Source organism: Mauremys reevesii, linkage group 2 (genome assembly GCF_016161935.1).
Source record: "Mauremys reevesii isolate NIE-2019 linkage group 2, ASM1616193v1, whole genome shotgun sequence".
Taxonomy (NCBI): Eukaryota; Metazoa; Chordata; order Testudines; family Geoemydidae; genus Mauremys; species Mauremys reevesii.
In genome coordinates, this window is record NC_052624.1 from 287,758,524 (window position 1) to 287,778,862 (window position 20,339).

The following is a 20,339-nucleotide window of genomic DNA, read 5'->3' on the forward strand; positions in this document are numbered from 1 at the left end:
TTCCCAGCTCCCATCAGATGGGAGAGAAGAGACCATACCTTTCTCTTTAGTAACCCTTCCTAACTACTAGAACATACCCAAGTCCTTCTTGCCAGGTACTCCTACCCCCAGAGGCAGGATGTCTTGTTTCTAGCTTCCTGTAGGCGCCTAATCATGTGCCCTGGTGGCTATAGTTCCCAGTTTTAAAGGATCCAGGGGCTTGAACAGGTGCACAGGTATGTATGCGTGCACCCTTTCATCCAGTACAATTTCACAAAACAATTAATTTAAAAGAGAGATTGATAGTGTTTCACTGACATCCAGCTAATACCCAGACAAATTATACTTCTTTAACAAAAAGGCTAGACTGTTAAAAAAAAATCTAACTTTAGAAAGCCTGAAAATGAACAGCTAAGGAATCCTGCTTTATAATCCCTTATCACTCACCGTCACACCTTCCCAATTTACACCATCCTCCCAACCATAATTTTGAACAAATATATGCTAATATGTCAAAGTAACACATTAGTAGGTGACCATACAATCCCATTTCCTTGCCAAGAGATCAATTTCCAAGCCACTATAACACTGATATATGCTGCATACTGCAAAAAAAGCTGTATATACGGTAATTACTACCCAGTGCACCTGACATCTGTTCACTGTCTCTCCCTGTTTTACCATGCATGATCCCTACACATACCCAATTGGGAGGAGGAAGGTGTCAATGGGGATGAAGGTGATGGTTAATATTGGCTATTAGCTCCCTGCTCTTTGTTCCTTTCCTACAGCTCCCCTGCCCCTCATGGCTCGCCGGTCCCAGAGCTCCTCACAGGGGGACAACCCCCTGGACCCTAACTACCTGCCACCCCATTACAAGGAGTATTACCGGCTGGCTCTGGATGTGCTAGCTGAGGAGGGGCAAGAGAGTTATCATCGTTTTCTGGATGAAGAAGGAGCCCCTGACTTTCTCTGCAGCACAGAGGTAGAGCACATCACTCAGCATCTCCAGAAGCCCCAGTATGCCAACCAGGAGAGCAGCTGCATGGATGCCATGCATGGCAGTGACATAGATGGATCCTCTGGGACTTATTGGCCTATGAATTCTGACCTTGCTGTCCCTGAGCTTGATCTGGGCTGGCCAATGGTCTTTGGATTCAAGGGTACTGAGGTAACAACTCTGGTGCAGCCACCACCCCCAGACAATCCCAGCATCAAGGAAGAAGCCCGTAGGATGATCCGAGCTGCACAACAGGTAAGATCGAACAAAGGCCAGGAACCAACAGAGATGAAGGAGATGGGGAAGGATGCAGCAGCTCTGCACTGATTCCCTCTTTGATTCCCTGTGCAAAATTACACTCAGGACCCCTTAGGCCATTCTGACAATTGAAACGGGCTTTACCAGACTGGAAACAGCTGCCTGAGACTCCCCTCATACAGGGGCCTCCCTAGTTTGTGTAGAGCTGGTGTAAAGGCTCTGCACTGGCATTCCTTCCAGTCCCTGGCATGGGGAGGGAAAGGGAGAGTGTTGGATGCATGGCCAGCATTCACTATACTACAGTTATTCTCTGCTGCCAAGAGGCCATAGGAAACTGCATAAGTTAGAGCAGCCCTGAGGCTATGCTACACCAGAGGTTACACAGGACTCTGCATGGTCTCAGAATATGAGGAGCCAAAAGATGGCTTAAAGACACCTCCCCCATTGCCAACTTTAAAGTATATAGGCAATATCTACAGCAGGGGTAGGCAACCTATGCGAGCTGATTTTCAGTGGCACTCACACTGCCTGGATCCTGGCCACTGGTCTGGGGGGGCTCTGCATTTTAATTTAATTTTAAATGAAGCTTCTTAAACATTTTAAAAACCTTATTTACTTTACATACAACAATCTCTTCATGGTTTCAAATCAAGACAGGATGCTTTGCTGGAAGATATACTTATTTAAACCCAAATTATCATGGACAATAGGGGGTAATGGTGAAATTCTCAGGCCTGTGTTATGCAGGAAATCAGACTAGGGATATGTCTACACTACAAGTACTACACGCTATGCCGCTGTAGCATAGACACTTACTACAGTGATGTAAGGAGTTTTCCCATCGCAGTAGTAAACCCACCCACCCCCTCAGGAGGGAGTAGCTAGGGCAATGGACGACTTCTTCCATCGACCTAGCTGCATCTACAGTGGGGTTAGGTCAACCTAGCTGTCATGCAGGGCATGAATTTTTTCATAGCCCTGAGTGATGTAGCTAGGTCGACCTAAATTTTAGGTGTAAATCAGGCCTAGATGACCTAATGATTCCTTCCAGCCTTAAAGTGTAAGAATTCTTACTCCAGGGACATGAAGTGAGTCCAGAAGGGGCAGGTGCCAGAGTAGGGCACAGGATAGATCCAGCAGGGCAGGTGCTGTCAGGGTAGGGAGAAGAAATGCAGCAAGTACAACAGAGGCAGATGCTGGGGTGGGAGGGACTGTGCTGTAAGCAGCTGCAAGTGAATGCTCATATACAGGGATGACGCAAGCAGGCCTAAAATTGGACTGTCCTTATCTCACTCTCTCTCCCACAGGTGGTAGCTATAGTGATGGATGTTTTCACAGATGTGGATCTGCTGAGTGAGGTGCTGGATGCTGCTGCCCGCAGGGTCCCTGTGTATATCCTCCTGGATGAAATGAACTCCCAGCTCTTCCTAGACACAGCTGCTAAGTGCAAAGTCAACCTCAACTATGTGGAGGTGACCTGGGCGGCTTCATCGCTGGGACCCTATGGTCTGGTCCTGAGGAGCTGGGGGGGGGGGGGGGTGGAGCTACAAGGTTGATGGATTTAAGGGGCCAGAGGAGAACGAAGTTATCTCAGTAATGAGGGGGAAATAAAGGTGGGAGGCAGCCTGTGTAGTGTCATGATAAGACACTGTAGCTCAGGGGTGGGCAAAGTATGGCCCGCGGGCCGGATCCGGCCCATCAGGGCTTTGGATCTAGCCCGCGGGACTGTCACCCCCGTGGTGCTGCAAGCCCCATTTTGCTGCCTGAAGTGGATGGCACCACGTCCCTGTGGCCCCTGGAGGAGTGGGGGCAGAGGACTCCGCGCACTGCCCTTGCCTCCAGGTACCGCCCCCTTGCAGCTCCCATTGGCTGGGAAGGGGGAACCCTCAGGTCAAAAAGTTTGCCCACCCCTGCTGTAGCTGGACAGAAAGGCAAATAGAGAAGCTAGTGCTGATGTTATGGGAGAGATGGGTATGAAGAAGTGAGCTAATGGGGGGAGGCAGGGAGGGCAAGAGCAGCTGCTGCCTTTGGAAGTCACTGCCTCATCTCTCTGCTGGTTTGCAGTTCCTGAGGGTTCGGACAGTTGCTGGCCCCACCTATTACTGCCGCACAGGGATGTCCTTCAAAGGGCATGTGAAAGAGAAGTTCCTGTTGGTGGACTGCATGGTGGTGCTGAGTGGCAACTACAGGTGAGGGGGTGTAGGGAGGGACTACAGATTGACATAGCCTTGTCTCCATTAGGAAGAGATGCTGGTGAGAGGGGGCACTCTAACGATGACAGTTACAACTAAACATAAGTGGCAAGGTTGTATCCCTTAAGCTCAACATTGGCACACAATGCACTAGTATTCCAAGGGATAATATGTAATTCTGTAGCTAAGGAAACTACAGAATCTAAAGCCAAGCTTGTTTCATATCCAGGCCATAAAATATCTGTACAAAGGTTAGTAACTTTTACAACTAATTTAAACATTCAAAATCACTGCAGACACCAGCATTGCTAGGGACATTAAGTCCAAATACCACCTGGCTGAAGCCACAACATATCAGCCTGGACTGAGTCATGTCAGTGACTGTGTCCTGAGAAAACATAGTCAGGTTTTTAAAATATTGTTTTATTTCAGCCCAGCATCAAACCGAAGTGTTGTCATAGAATAATTAAAGTTGCTAAAAAGATGGGTGGGTTATTAAAATCAGCATCTAGTTACAAGTATGGGAATGACTATTGCATAATGCTAATATATGGAAGTTACTACGTCAATGCCTGTGTTATCCTTCTGAGCTTAGATAGGTCAATCTGATGAAAACAGCATACTAAGTGCTTTTGGTACTCAAGTGAGTGGCCCCACATTAAAAACCCAGATAAGGAAAATCATTACCTCTTCGAGGCAGGGAGCATGCTGTATGGATCTTGGTGGAGAGAGTGAGATAGTACTTGTGAGGAATGGGGTGTTCTTGCAGGGGAGTCCTTGTCTCAGTGGTGTACACGTGGGTACTTTATTTACAAATAAAAAGTATGTATTAAAATAATTTTAAAATATTTAATTTAAAAAAAATCAGCACAGAACAGTCATATTAGCATATTTTACCATAACCCTCATCCTCCTTTTTCCCATCTCTTCTCTGTAGTTACCACTTGATATGTTAGAGCTCTTAGTTTAGAACCAAGTAACAGAGGGGTAGCCATGTTAGTCTGGATCTGTAAAAAGCAACAAAGAGTCCTGTGGCACCTTATAGACTAACAGATGTATTGGAGCATAAGCTTTCATGGGTACATGCATACCCACGAAAGCTTATGCTCCAATACATCTGTTAGTCTATAAGGTGCCACAGGACTCTTTGTTGCTTTTTTCAATTTAGAACGTGAGCCTATTAGTGCTGGAACTGATTGATGCCCAATAATCAATAAGTGTTAATCGGGGGAACTCTTGTGGGCAGAAGAAAGCTGCCAGAGTAGTACTTGGTGCTAGTAGAAGGCTAGACTCAGTGCATGGTGGATGTGAAGTGGTGCCACTGATTTAACACATCAGATACTAACCACATTTCAACTTTTCTGTATCTTGGTACAGTTTTATGTGGTCCTTTGAGAAGATTCATCGAAGCATCGCTCACATCTTCCAAGGGGAGCTGGTGTCCAGTTTTGATGAAGAATTCCGAATTCTCTTTGCACAGTCAGACCCTCTCATTCCTCCAGCCAATGTCTTGGTGAAGGCAGAGAATCCATTTACCATGGCCCCCTTTGGCAACAATATGCCCTTCTTTCCAAATAAACCACACCTGCTGTTCCAGAGGGATGACAATGTCTTTCCACCCTTCGTGGACAGAGTTGATCCAGACAGATACTTCTTGTCAGCCTTCAGACGGGACGAACTGATGCGCCATACTATGGAGGGGTCAGCAATGCGCATGTATTCTAAGAAGGCAGAAATGGAGAATTGTCAGATAGATCCTGTCAGAGGTTTATTCCGCTCGAAGCAGTTAGAGCTGGATTCCTTTAAGAGACACAGCTTTGCTGAAGGAACCTTTGAAAACTTTTCTTCTTCAAAGCAGTGTTCTAGGCAGATGTTCATGAATAATCTGGATGACTTTAAAATGCAGTCCAGTCACTTTCAAAAGGACCAGTTCTATCAATATCAATTTGAACATCCCCATGCTTCCAGCAGGCCTCAGGGGTTCTTTGAGCGAATCCGAGGTGGTAGGCCAGGATTCAATGAACTGGAGGACTATGCACAGGGCCCCAGATATCCTGAACTTGAATCCCACTTCCCACAGGAGGGTTTCCCCTTAAGGCTAGATTATGAGCCTTCAAATTCTTCTAGGGAAGTGAGGCATGGTTCTGACCAGGTGAACCCTGCAGGGAATGGCCCACTAGGGCTGATGTCACTAAGGAGGCAAAACATAGGGCAGAAATTCATGTGCCAGACATCCCCCACACAGAAGCAAAGCCTGGAACAACGACTGTTTTTACAAGACCAGGACCCAGATCAGGACAAGAAGACCCAGGAAAATAGAACAGGTTTGCGTAACTGGAGGATTTCTTCATACCTGAGTGCATACCAGTCTGAACCAGGAGACGAAGGCATCCCAATGCCCATGGAATCAGAGTCATATAATGATGTTTTGAGCCTTGGAGAGCCCCTCACAAAGTACCCCAGTGACCTGATCCCATCTTTCAAGTCTCCTATGTCATTTAATAATAAATCATTGGGAATTGAAAGCGCCAAAGAATCAACAGGTACTGAGAGAGCAGGCGAGGAGACCTCCCTTGTGAAACAGGATTCCTTTAGGTCCAGGATAAATCCTTTGATCCAGAGGAGCTCAAGGCTCAGGTCTTCTTTGATTTTTAATGCTGCTAATTTAGATCAGCAGAATATTACAATGGAGAAGGTTCAGATGATCCAAAAGGAGCAAATGTCCAGTGAGATTATAAAAGACAATGAAACTATAAAGGCAGCCACCTCTTCTAAAGTGGCAGAACTTTTAGAGAAGTACAAAACTGTGGGCAAAGACATAGGGAGCGCTACAGTTAGTCACACCAAAGCTGTTTCCAGTTTTCTACAGGAAGAATCTCAGAATGCAGAGAAAAAATGTACCAAATCCGTGCAATACAAGATCCTGGAGAGTAGGGTGCTAGACTCAAAAGAATCCTTCAGTAGTTATAAGATGCACATGGAGTCTGAGAAACAGTTTGGTATGTCTTCCTCAGCCACCCAGCTCCTTGACACACTGAGTAAAGATCCTATAACAAATATTAGCAGCAAAATGGAAAAACTATCTTCTCGGTTCTATTCCACAGACAGCAATCCTGCTCTTCCAACGAAGGAGAACCTGGTATTGGTAGGAGACACTCAGAAGCTTGCTCTGCCAGAGAAGAGGGAGAAACTGACATTCAAAAGAGACACACAGGAACTAGCTGACACAGAATTCAAGAAACCGCAGGCTAGGGTAAGCACCACATCGATTCCTGAAAGTTTATCCAAGAACCAAGGGTCTGACAGCTCTCTCCATAAATCCGAGGAAGAGGGTGCCAAACAGGAACAGAGTCCATTGGAATTTTTTAGGAAAGGGTCGCTAAGGTTGAAACAGTTGCTGAATCCAAAGGGTGATAAGAAATCAGAGGAAGAAACCAATCTTGAGAGTGGAAAGTTTGACAAGCAGACCATGAGCCTTAAACGATCTTCCAAGGGGGATTATCAGGAAGTGATGGAGGAAGAGAAATCCCAAAGGATCACAACAGCACCTGCTCTCAAAAGCAACCAGCCATCTCAGACCAGGTTTGCTTCTTCCACGGCAAACATCCTATACAGCAGTAACCTCCGTGATGATACAAAAGTGATTCTGGAGCAAATTTCTGCCAACAGTCAGAAGAACAGAGCTGAGCTGGCCAAGCAATTACCATCCACAAGTAATCCTGATCTTACCAAGTCTACCAGCAGCTTGGAATATAAAGGTGAGAAGGAGAAAACCTGCAACATTAGCAGGTCAGAAAGTTTTGGGAGCCATAAGAAGAATCTTCAGAGGCAACCATCAGAGGATAGAGAGACCCTTCTGAAAAAGATGGAGAATATGCGAAAGGAGAAGCGGGTGTATAGTAGGTTTGAGGTCTTCTGCAAGAAGGATGAACAACCAATTCAGAATGATGAGGAATATGACCCAGATGCCAAAGACAAGAAAATGGGGAAATTCATGCCCAAACTCCTGGGGACCTTCAAAACCAAAAAGTGACCTTAGAAATGCTGCCTAAATCCCAACTCCAGTGGTGGAATTACTGTCTGTCAATGGAGAAAGGGGAGGTTATGCTTCAGTGATGGACACTAGTAACATACTGAATACTCCTTCATGTTGTTGAGTGGGCAGTTGTGCAACACTGGCCTCCTACAGCATGATTTCCTCATACAGTTAAATGGTGATAGGCAATTTTACTGCAATAGGATCCAAATTATAAAAAAAATTAAATCAACAGATTGTTTAAAACAAAAATAAAGTGGAGTCTATTTATCATCTGCACAGGGAAGCTCCTCAGCAGACAGAACAAGCTTGCTATTATTCGGGGAGGGGTGAAACTATAATGCAAAGCTCTGCCCTGAGCCAGGGAAGTCCGTAATTCTCATTTACAAGAACTATGCTGATTTTTGGATATTTCTCAGGTTGTGGTCCATTTTTTCCTCATATGTGGTACCAGGAGGATCGTTGACAGTTCCCAGGAGCAAGATCTTGCAGTAAATTCTTTGCCCTTACCTGTAGTTATGACCCTGTCCATTGGCACATGTCCAGCTTTTATACTTAGCATTGTATAACCTTATGGGTGTTTTTAAATATAGTTAGAAATATTATTGCTTTAAAGGGAGAGGCATGAGCAGGCAGCTGGAAGGCAGCAGCAGAGGGAATTTGCATGCCATGCTGGGATAAAGAGATGTCTCTAGTTTAAATTAGCCAACCTAGTAGTGCACTGAATCAAGCCTGTACAATGCAGCCTTCATCAAGCAGAATCTTGAGGGTATACCGCCAAGAAGAGGTGTTTTCTCTCAGGGAGGGATTTGTAGCAGAGGATAAGCCATTTCAAGTGTTAGCAGGTTCCCTCATTGTGATGACAGGAGAGGGAGGAGGGGTTTAGACAAAAGGAGGAAAGAACTGAGCTTTACTGTAACTTATCCTTTCTTAAAGCTCAGCAACGTTTTTTTCTTACATAGATTTCTTTCAGGTTTTTGGTACCAGGCCTGGCCCAGACCAGCCTGTATGGTTCATACTGTGGTATTGGATTGTCTGGCAGGACAGTGAGTGGAGGGTGGGTGTCAAAGAGAAAGAAGAGGGTTGTACATAAGGTTTGCTGCCTTGGGTCTGATGTTCTTCAGCCTGGGACTCTCTCTTAGGCAACACAGCAGCAGTGGCAATGGGTCTCAATGCTGGAAATTATATATGACCTTATATTTTTATCTGTGTGCCCAGAGGTACAAATAAACACATTTGGTAAATTAAACAATAAATGCATAAAAAGTCACAGCAAGCTCAAGTTCTCAGCTAGCAAGGCAGCATAGGAGAATATCTTATGGGCTGTGGGATGGGAGAAATAACTCTTTTGAAAATAGGCAACAAGACTTTTGAGAATCAGTTCTGGCCACCTTCCCTTACTCCACATGACTGCCAGAAACTCAGTTCCCCATTACAACTGTGGCTCCCTCCCAGCCTCAGAGGTTGGGCGTTTACCTGCCGTCTAGGCCATTATGTGACAACTGTAACTGTGGAAAGAGGCCCATACCTCTTATTGGAAGTGGCTGCCTTACTCCTTTGGACTGTTTCTAACAAGGGGAGTCAAAAGATATAAGGGCTGAGGCCTAACTCATGCATGTCAGCTGCTCCTTAGTTCCTGCAACAACAAGCAAGGTGGAAAGTCAAGCAAAAACAAAAAAGGAAGCAGCAAAGAATCCTGTGGCACCTTATAGACTAACAGATGTTTTGCAGCATGAGCTTTCGTGGGTGAATACCCACTTCTTCGGATGCAAGCAGTGGAAATTTCCAGGGGCAGGTATATATATATAAGCAAGCAAGAAGCAGGCTAGAGATAACGAGGTTAGATCAATCAGGGAGGATGGGGCCCTGTTCCAGCAGCTGAGGTGTGAAAACCAAGGGAGGAGAAACTGGTTCTGTAATTGGCAAGCCATTCACAGTCTTTGTTTAGTCCTAAACTGATGGTGTTAAATTTGCAAATGAATTGGAGCTCAGCAGTTTCTCTCTGGAGTCTGGTCCTAAAGTTTTTTTGCTGGAGGATGGCCACCTTAAAATCTGCTATTGTGTGGCCAGGGAGGTTGAAGTGTTCTCCTACAGGTTTTTGTATATTGCCATTCCTAATGTCTGATTTGTGTCCATTTATCCTTTTCCTTAGAGACTGTCCAGTTTGGCCGATGTACAAAGCATCTCTAAGGAAAAGGATAAATGGACACAAATCAGACATTAGGAATGGCAATATACAAAAACCTGTAGGAGAACACTTCAACCTCCCTGGCCACACAATAGCAGATTTTAAGGTGGCCATCCTCCAGCAAAAAAACTTTAGGACCAGACTCCAGAGAGAAACTGCTGAGCTCCAATTCATTTGCAAATTTAACACCATCAGTTTAGGACTAAACAAAGACTGTGAATGGCTTGCCAATTACAGAACCAGTTTCTCCTCCCTTGGTTTTCACACCTCAGCTGCTGGAACAGGGCCCCATCCTCCCTGATTGATCTAACCTCGTTATCTCTAGCCTGCTTCTTGCTTGCTTATATATATATACCTGCCCCTGGAAATTTCCACTGCTTGCATCCGAAGAAGTGGGTATTCACCCACGAAAGCTCATGCTGCAAAACATCTGTTAGTCTATAAGGTGCCACAGGATTCTTTGCTGCTTCTACAGAACCAGACTAACACGGCTACCCCTCTGATACTTGACAAAAAAGGAATGCAGCATAGAACTGCGTTTTAGAACTCTATTAGAGTCACATCTACAAGACAGTTATCAAATGATCCTAAAGGACTGGGCAGAACATTTCTTCCTCTCCTGTGTCTTACACTGAAGAGTCTTTTCCATCCCTATCTGAAGAATCTCTCCCAACTTCCCAGCCCAACACATGTTTCACCTGGTGCATATGTTGTGGGTAGGAAGTAAGAGCCCTTACTTTGAACTATCCTTCCGAGTTTTCCTGCCAACTCCAGTGAGATTGAGAAACAGCTGATGCTCCTTCCATGATCACTAGGACTGCAGGTTTGTCACAGCAGGAAAAAAAAGTCACATATTTTGCTTTTCCCATTTGTCCATGACTTTTTTTCTGTGTCCACAACTCATACTGAAGCGGCAGCTCATGCAATTCCTGTCCCATGGGTCTGGGTTTGGCTCCCTGCTCTGAACGATCTGGGTTACAAATCTGCTCAAATTTGACCTGCCAGACCCTCCATCATGACTGGGTGGGAGAAGGGTGAGGGAGAAAACTTCAGTGAATGACATTGTGCCCGGGTGGACTAGGCCACAGAACCGCTCAGGTTTGGCCTGCCTGACACTCCATCATGACAGAGCAGTCAGGCCAAACCTAAGCAGTGCTGCGAACCAATGTACCTGGTTGCAATGCCAGGAGCAGGGCAATGGGCCAGAACCATGGGACACAGGAGCTGCTGCTGTAGGGTGAGCGTGGGGTGCCAGGTCCAGTCCTGTGGGACAAAGGAGCCATACGTGGGGTGACTGTGGGGTGGGCTCTCTCCGCAGTGGCTCCCCACCAGCTTAGCTTCCCCTCTGCACTCAGCCAGGATTAGGACTGCAGTGCTCGGGTGGAGGGTACTGCTGCATGTGGGTTGGTGCCTCCTTGGTGAGGCAAGGAGGAGGGCATTTTTTTAAATAAATTTTTTTTAAATAAAGCTGCAGCCCTAATGAACAACTACCAGGACAGGAGCTGCAAGCTCAGCAACCCTGCTACCGGTATGTGGATGACAGATAGGGGAAGGGCCAGCAGTCGACAGCAGTTTTATTTGTGCCTTAAAGTTTTCAAGATGCCTAGCTGTCATGCTAACAGCACTATATAAATTAATTAAATTTTCAGTGACAAATGGTGGTTATTTTATTGGTTGCTGGAAGCAATGTCAAATGAAGCCCTGTGTGGCTGGATTTCCCAATTTTAAGAATGGGCTGTTCAGGAAACTTCACAAGTGATGATTGAAATCTCCAGTGATCAAGAGTATATATTATTTCTAATCTGAACAGTTCAATTAGACATAAATATATTAGCAAAAGAAATGAGCAGAGAAGTGGGGAGGAGCTGGCCAAAACCACCATAAGGGCAGTTTTAAATTTACTCCATGTTGCAAATAATACTAGGAGGAAGATGGCACAAGAGTTCATACAGTAGAACAGACGTCTTGCTCCTGTACAGAGCTCCATCTCTTTTCTTATTCAGTTTCTTGCTACTGTTATATATTAAGAGGATGCTATCTAAGCAGTTCTGTATATTGTGGTGCATAAAATAAACAAATTAATTTACTAAAACACTGTGTTGGAGTCAGATTTCACACACAGAATTGGTTAATGAAGTACATGATGGTGAGCTGAAAGCTGTAGGTGAGCTGAGGTAGGCAAAGCTGTCAAAGCCAGGCAGGCAGTGAGCCAGAGGGTCACAGATTACCTGACCTGTAAATATTTTCCATTTGTACTTTCTTTCCCCAAATAAAAAGAGATTGTTAAAAAGAAAAGAGCCTCAGTGAAGTGTGGCTAATACCAAGAGAAAAAAATAAAAACAGCAAGACACATTCTACACCAGGGATCTCAATCTCAAATCTCCACAAGGGCCACATGAGGACTAGTACATTGGCCCGAGGGCCGCATCACTGAAACCTTTTCATACAATGATACAAAAGTATAGTCAAAAATGAAAAAAAAATGAAGAGTAATATAGTATGCTACTAAAAGTCAATGTATTAACTTTTTAAAAACTGTAATGCAAAAAGTCAGTGCTAATTTTGACAGTCATTTCATTTTTGGCCATTTAGCTGGCAGCATTTTGGATCAACCAGAGCATCAATATTAGGGTTGATATCCTGAGACAAAACCACTCTCAGTGTTGCTTTCAAATGTTCATCAGTGAGCCTTGACCTTCACACAGATTTGTTAATCTTCATGGAAGAGAAAAACTGTTCACATATATATGTACTTCCAAACAGTGCCATTACCCTTGAGGAAGCAGAGAATAACATGGGAAATCTTTCTTGTGAAAGAAACTGGTAGAATTCTGGAATTCCAACATTTGTATACTTCTGCTTCAAAATGGTATCACACTGAAGCTCCACTAACTCCATCTGCATTTCCTCTGCAACACTGTCAATGTCCACAGCAAATGATGTGGAAAAAAGTTGAAAATGTGGTTCTGTTACCTGGGGTTCTGTCATAGAATCATAGAATCCCAGGGTTGGAAGGGACCTCAGGAGGTCATCTAGTCCAACCCCCTGCTCAAAGCAGGACCAAACCCAACTAAATCATCCCAGCCAGGGCTTTGTCAAGCCTGACCTTAAAAACCTCTAAGGAAGGAGATTCCACCACCTCCCTAGGGTAACCCATTCCAGTTCTTCACCACCCTACTAGTGAAAAAGTTTTTCCTAATGTCCAACCTAAACCTCCCCCTCTGCAACTTGAGACCATTACTCCTTGTTCTGTCATCTTCTACCACTGAGAACAATCTAGATCCATCCTCTTTGGAACCTCCTTTCAGGTAGTTGAAAGCAGCTATCAAATCCCGCCTCATTCTTCTCTTCTGCAGGCTAAACAATCCCAGTTCCCTCAGCCTCTCCTCATAAGTCATGTGCTCCAGCCCCCTAATCATTTTTGTTGCCCTCCGCTGGACTCTCTCCAATTTATCCACATCCTTCTTGTAGTGTGGGGCCCAAAACTGGACACAGTACTCCAAATGAGGCTTCACCAGTGCTGAATAGAGGGGAATGATCACATCCCTCAATCTGCTGGAAATGCCCCTACTTATACAACCCAAAATACCATTAGCCTTCTTGGCAACAAGGGCATACTGTTGACTCATATCCAGCTTTTCGTCCACCGTAACCCCTAGGTCCTTTTCTGCAGAACTGCTGCCCAGCCATTCGGTCCCTAGTCTGTAGCAGTGCATGGGATTCTTCCGTCCTAAGTGCAGGACTCTGCACTTGTCCTTGTTGAACCTCATCATATTTCTTTTGGCCCAATCCTCTAATTTGTCTAGGTCCCTCTGTATCCTATCCCTACCCTCCAGCGTAGCAACCACTCCTCCCAGTTTAGTGTCATCTGCAAACTTGCTAAGGGTGCAGTCCACACCATTCTCCAGATCGTTAATGAAGATATTGAACAAAACCGGCCGCAGCACCAACCCTTGGGGCACTCCACTTGATACCGGCTGCCAACTAGACATGGAACCATTGATCACTACCCATTGATCAACCCAAAGCTCTTGGTAACTTTTACTCTGTGCGTGGTGGTGTCAGGAAATATGGGGAGACACAGCTGTCCGACTGGTAGATGGCTGGCAGAAATAGGACAACACAAGAGTGCTTTCACTTAAAGCTAAACTTTACTTAGTCTCAAGCACTTACACAGGTCTGCAACAGGTTAGTAAAACACCCCCAACCCTGGATAATTACCAAAGCTGAATGTGGCGCTCGAGTGGCACAGCGGCAGCCCGTCTGCCGGTGGGGAACTCAAGATGCATCCAGAGGGAGAGACCAGTCCCACTACCTCAAACTTTTTCCCTTTATACATAGTAATATAACGACATGTTCCTTAAAGAAAACTTGTTAAGCAAACAGTTTCAATGGTCCAGCAAGAGGTTTCCTTCTGATTATTGATTAACCAGGTGTGGTATTTTCCCCGAGTTTGCACCCTTGAGACTCTGTTAGACACATTCCTGAGCACATCCTGCTCTTCTAAAATACATCTATCAGCAATTTCAACACAATTCTTATCAGGAAGGACATGGGGTCAAGCTGCCCTTTCTGTAGCACCCAAAACCCCGCCCTTCCTGTCTTGGTCAAGCTGAGCTTGCTGCCTGGCCATTTTACAGCCTGCTGACTTGGCTGCTTTTAGCAATAAGCCATAGTGGTTTCAGGCACTTAACTGGTTTGCCAAAATCTCCCCGTATAGTTCAAGCACCTTAAAATCTTTAAACCGCACATCAAACTGTTTGTATAAGTTAGAAATGATATCTGCATATTCTTTCAAGGATTTGGGTTCAACTTTTCCTAAGGAATTCAGAGTCGAGAAATGGACCAAATTGCCAGCAGTCAGCTGTTTCCCCCACAAAGTAAGCTTAACTTTGAATGACTTAACACTGTCATACATCTGTGTTACCACCTGTTTTCTACCCTGAAGCTTCAAGTTCAGTGCATTCAGGTGATCAGTTACAGCTGTTAGAAAAGCAAGGTTGCAGATAAAAGTGGAATCAGCAAGCTGTGGAATCTCCTTGTTTTTCATTTTCATGAAGAAATCTATCTCCTCTCTAAGTGCAAAAAAAAAGCTTCAAAACATTTCCATGACTCAGCCATCTAACTTCAGTGTGATACAGAAGTTCCCCATATTCACTGTCCATACTTGCTAGAAAAGAAGTGAACTGTCTGTGATTCAGCCCTTGTGCATGTATAAAATTAACGGTTTTAACAACTACATCCATAACTTCCTTCATTTGTAGACTTTTACAACACAGGGCTTCTTGGTGCAAAATACAATGTATATTGGTGAAGCTAATTCCTGGTATATTGAGGCTGTTCAGTTTGGTCTTCAATAATCCAACCACACCAACGTTTTCAGAGCACACTGATGGTGCACCATCCGAAGCCAATGATATGAGTTTGTTCCATTCCAGTCCTTGAAATATGTCATATGTTGTGGTACCCTTCAGTGGCATTAAGTCTAGCAACTCTTCAGTTATAGTCAAATTACAATCCACACCTCTAATGAACACTGCACACTGTGCAGTATCTGATGCATCTATAGTCTCATCAAGAGCAATTGAAAATGCTTCTAAGTCTTCTGCCATTTGAATCAATTGTTTTTACACATTATCTGCTAAATCCATTATCCTGCAGGCAACTGTATTGGCAGACAAGCTTATGCCTTCAGAAACTTTCTTCCTATCAGGACATAAAATTTCGCTGGCCTTCACAAGACATTATTTTACAAACAGCCCTTCTGTAAAAGGTCGCAATGATTTTGCTATCATTTCTCTTATCACAAAACTTGCTCTTACTGGATCTTTGCTAGACTTGTTAATCTCTGAAAAGAAATTTCTTTGCTTGGCAAATGCTGCTTTAAATTGCCGAACATTTTCCTCTTGGATTTTTCCGGTGAATGAATCATATTTTTCATGGTATATCATGTCATGGTGCCGACGCATGTTATACTCCTTGGGAACAGCATTGTTTGCTGACAAATAAGGCATTGAATTTTATCTTTTACCTCTGTGAAAAAATATAAATTCTCCCATTTGTCCTGGAAAACTCTTTTCTTCCATGAATGTTCTTTTTTTCAACGCACTTTGGAAATGTCAGAGTAGATCCAAACTAAGCTATACTACCTGGAGGATGAGTGGTCATAAACTGAATCATATGAATTACTAGTGATTATTGTTATTGTTTGTTTTCACTAATACCCACAATATGCTAGGCAACCTCCAAACACAGAAGAAGGCCCAGTCCATCTCCAAAGACCTTACAAGATGAAAGGTAAACAGCCAGATGAAGAGTAGGGGAACAGGGCATAATATATAACCAAAGTAATCCAGGTGGCAATTGGCCTTATTAGGCAATATGTTATAATAGCCCCACAGAATAGAAATGCTGGGGCAGATCCTCAGCTGGTGTAAATTGCCATAGCTCCACTGACTTCCACTGAACTCTGACAATTTAAACCAGCCGATGATGTGCCCAGCTGTATGCAGTGTTCATGTTTAGCCCTAAGGTCTAAAATTGCCTCTCTCTCTCACTTGAGGCCTTGTTGGATATGGCCCTTAGAATCAGACCACAGGATTTGAAAGTAAATGACTGGAAGAGTAACCAAAAAGCAGAATGAAAGTGACTGGGAGAATGGGAAGAGACAGAATGAGGGAAACTCATTAACATGGGGGAAGAAAAGAATTGAGTCATACATAAAGAAGAAAGCTCCTGTCCTGTTCCACAGAACAGACGGCTTTAAAATAACTAACATCATTCACAAGAATGAGTCCATTTACCTCCTTCATACTGCTGCCCCAAGAATCTCCTCCCACAATGAGTAGCTCAAAGACATCAGTGCAAATTATATTCTTTATGTCCTCCACTAAATTATTGCTGAAGAAATGCTAAATGTAGCTGTGCTGCAAGAATCCATTAATTTATATTTTACCTCTCTTTCCCTTCCCCGCCCCCTTTCCAATCCCTTCCCCAAAGTCCCCACCTCAACTCCACCCCCTCCCTACACCTATTCCAACTCCTTCCCCAAATCCCCGTCCCCACCCCACCTCATCTCCGCCTCCTCCCCTGAGCGCGCCATGTTCCTGCTCCTCCCCCTTACCCCCAGAGAGTGCAAACAGCTGTTTGGTGGCACTGGGAGGTAGGCGGAGAAGCGGGTGAGTGGCATGCTCGGGGACAGGGCCGGTACAAGGATGTTTCGCGCTCTAGGCGAAACTTCCACCTTGCGCCCTCCCCCGTCCCTGAGCCCCCGCCCTGAGGCGCCCCCCCCCCGTGGCAGCTCCCAACCCCACCCTGAGGCACCCCCCCCACCCCAGCTCACCCCTGCTCTGTGCACGAGCATAAGCACACTGAGCACACCATTGCTGCTTCACTTCTCCCGCCTCCCAGGCTTGCGGTGCCTAAGCTGATTGGCGCCACAAGCCTGGGAGGCGGGAGAAGTGAAGCACCCCCGGCGTGCTCGGGGAGGAGGTAGGGCAGGGGTGAGCTGAGGCGGGGAGTTCCCCTGCATGCCCCCCCCTACCTTACTTGCTGCAGGCAGCCCTCCCCTTGCTCCCCTGCCCCAGCTCCCTCTGCCTAAATGCCGGCGGCGACTGGGGCAGCCAAAGATCCCGCCGCCACGGTCGCTGCCGAAGAAAATGCCACCCCCCAAACCCTAGTGCCCTAGGGGCACTGGACAATTGAGATGCTAAAGGAGCACTCAAGGATGATAAGGCCATTGCAGAGAAACTAAATGAATTCTTTGCATTGGTCTTCAAGGCTGAGGATGTGAGGGAGATTGGCTCAGATTTGGTATTCTTTTTAGGTGACAAATCGGAGGAACTGTCCCAGATTGAGGTGTCATTAGAGGAGCTTTTGGAACAAATTGATCAACTAAACAGTAATAAGTCACCAGGACCAGATAGTATTCACCCAAGACTTCTAAAGGAACTCAAATGTGAAAATGCAGAACTACTAACCGTAGTCTGTAACCTATCATTTAAATCTGTTTCTGTACCCCAGATGAATGGAGGATAGCTAATGTGATGCCAATTTTTAATAAAGGCTCCAGAGGCGATCCTGGCAATTATAGGCTGGTAAGCCTGACTTCAGTACCGGCAAACTGGTTGAAACTATAGTAAAAAACAAAACTGTCAGACCCATAATTTGTTGGGGAAAAGTCAACATGCTTTTTGTTAAGGGAAAACATGCCTCACCAATCTACTAGAATTCTTTGAGGGGAGTCAACAAGCATGTGGACAAGGGGGATCCAGTGGATATAGTGTACTTAGATTTTCAGAAAGCCTTTGAGAAGGTCCCTCACCAAAGGCTCTTAAGCAAAGTAAGCTGTCATGGGATAAGTGGGAAGATCCTCTCATGGATTGGTAACTGGTTAAAAGATAGGAAAAACAAGGGGTAGGAATAAATGGTCAGTTTTCAGAATGGCGAGTGGTGAATAGTGGTGTCCCCCAGGGGTCTGTACTGGAACCAGTCCTATTCAACATATTCATAAATGATCTGGAAAAAGGTGGCAAAATCTGCAGATGATACAAAACTACTCAAGATAGTTAAGTCCCAGGCAGACTGTGAAGAGCTACAAAAGACTCTCTCAAAACTGAGTGACTGGGCAACAAAATGGCAGATGAAATTCAGTGTTGATAAATGCAAAGTAATGCACATTGGAAAACATAATCCCAACTGTACATATAAAATGATGGGTTCTAAATCAGCTGTTACCACTCAAGAAAGAGATCTTGGAGTCAATGTAGATCCACTCAATGTGCAGCAGCAGTCAAAGTGAACGGAATGTTGGGAATCATTAAGAAAGGGATAGATAATAAGACAGAAAATATCATATTTCCTCTATATAAATCCATGGTACACCCACATCTTGAATACTGTGTGCAGATGTGGTCGCCACATCTCAAAAAACATATAGTGGAATCGGAAGAGGTTCAGAAAAGGGCAACAAAAATGAGTAGGGGTATGGAACAGCTGCCATATGAGGAAAGATTAGTAAGACGGGGCCTTTTCAGCTTGGAAAAGAGATGACTAAGAGGGGAATATGATAGAGGTCTATAAAATCAGGACTGGTGTGGAGAAGGTAAATAAGGAAGTGTTATTTACTGCTTCTCATAACACAAGAACTAGGGGTCATCAAATGAAATTAATAGGGAGCAGGTTTAAAACAAACAAAAGGAAGTATTTTTTTCACACAACACACAGTCAAACTGTGGAACTCCTTGTGGAACATCCATCCAGAGGATGTTGTGAAGGCCAAGACTATAACAGGGTTAAAAAAAGAACTATATAAGTTAATGGAGGATAGGTCCATCGATGGCTATTAGCCAGAATGGACAGGGGTGATGTCCCTAGCCTCTGTTTGCCAGAAGCTGGGAATAGGTGACAGGGGATGGCTGGCTTGATGATTACCTCTTCTGTTCATTCCCTCTGGGGCACCTGGCAATTGGCCACTGTTGGAAAACAGGAACTGGGCTAGATGGACCTTTGGTCTGACCCAGTATGGCTCTTCTTATGTTCTTGCTAAATATGACTCTGCCACAGGTTAGGTAGTATCACCCTTCAGTGAAAAGTCCCACCCCAGAAGTAAGGATTGACTTAAAATCTGTCATTTCAGAGGAACAACTGGTAGCCAGATTGTTACTCCAACCAGCCATGTCTCCTCTGACACAGCAGCCCGTTCCAGGGCCATGGCTGTTACCATGAGAATGGCATCCTGGTTACAGTCCTCAGGGACACCCAAAGAAGTCCAAATGACTACAGAAGCGCTCTCTCTCTTTCAAAGGGCCTTTGAACTGCACCTATATTAGAGTTCTTTGAAGGGGTCAATAAACATGTGGACAAGGGGGATTCAGTGGACATAGTGTACTTAGATTTCCAGAAAGCCTTTGACAAGGTCCCTCACCAAAGGCTCTTACGTAAATTAAGCTGTCATGGGATAAGAGGGAAGGTCCTTTCATGGATTGAGAACTGGTTAAAAGACAGGGAACAAAGGGTAGGAATTAATGGTAAATTCTCAGAATGGAGAGGGGTAACTAGTGGTGTTCCCCAAGGGTCAGTCCTAGGACCAATCCTATTCAACTTATTCATAAATGATCTGGAGAAAGGGGTAAAAAGTGAGGTGGCAAAGTTTGCAGATGACACTAAACTGCTCAAGATAGTTAAGACCAAAGCAGACTGTGAAGAACTTCAAAAAGATCTCTCTAAACTAAGTGATTGGGCAACAAAATGGCAAATGAAATTTAATGTGGATAAATGTAAAGTAATGCACATTGGGAAAAAATAACCCCAACTATACATACAATATGATGGGGTCTAATTTAGCTACAACAAATCAGGGAAAAGATCTTGGAGTCATCGTGGATAGTTCTCTGCAGAGGCGGTCAAAAAAGCAAACAGGATGTTAGGAATCATTAAAAAGGGATAGAGAATGAGAAGGAGAATATATTATTGCCCTTACATAAATCGATGGCACACCCATATCTCGAATACTGTGTACAGATGTGGTCTCCTCATCTCAAAAAAGATATACTGGCACTAGAAAAGGTTCAGAGAAGGGCAACTAAAATGATTAGGGGTTTGGAATGGGTCCCATATGAGGAGAGATTAAAGAGTCTAGGACTTTTCAGCTTGGAAAAGAGAAGACTAAGGGGGGATATGATAGAG

General features: G+C 44.7%; 1 protein-coding gene across 5 annotated transcripts in view; it reads left to right on the forward strand.

Moving 5' to 3' along the window:
- FAM83H (family with sequence similarity 83 member H) overlaps positions 1-9,143 on the forward strand; it is a 53,709-nt gene extending 44,566 nt beyond the window's left edge. For all 5 annotated transcript variants that reach the window (XM_039527467.1, XM_039527468.1, XM_039527464.1 and 2 more), the window contains exons 2-5: positions 771-1,234; positions 2,545-2,709; positions 3,302-3,426; positions 4,807-9,143. In XM_039527467.1, the coding sequence (XP_039383401.1) occupies positions 785-1,234; positions 2,545-2,709; positions 3,302-3,426; positions 4,807-7,462 (3,396 nt within the window). In that variant the 5' untranslated portion in view covers positions 771-784 and the 3' untranslated portion in view covers positions 7,463-9,143. The remainder of the gene's footprint in view (positions 1-770; positions 1,235-2,544; positions 2,710-3,301; positions 3,427-4,806) is intronic.
- The last annotated feature ends 11,196 nt before the right edge of the window (positions 9,144-20,339 follow it).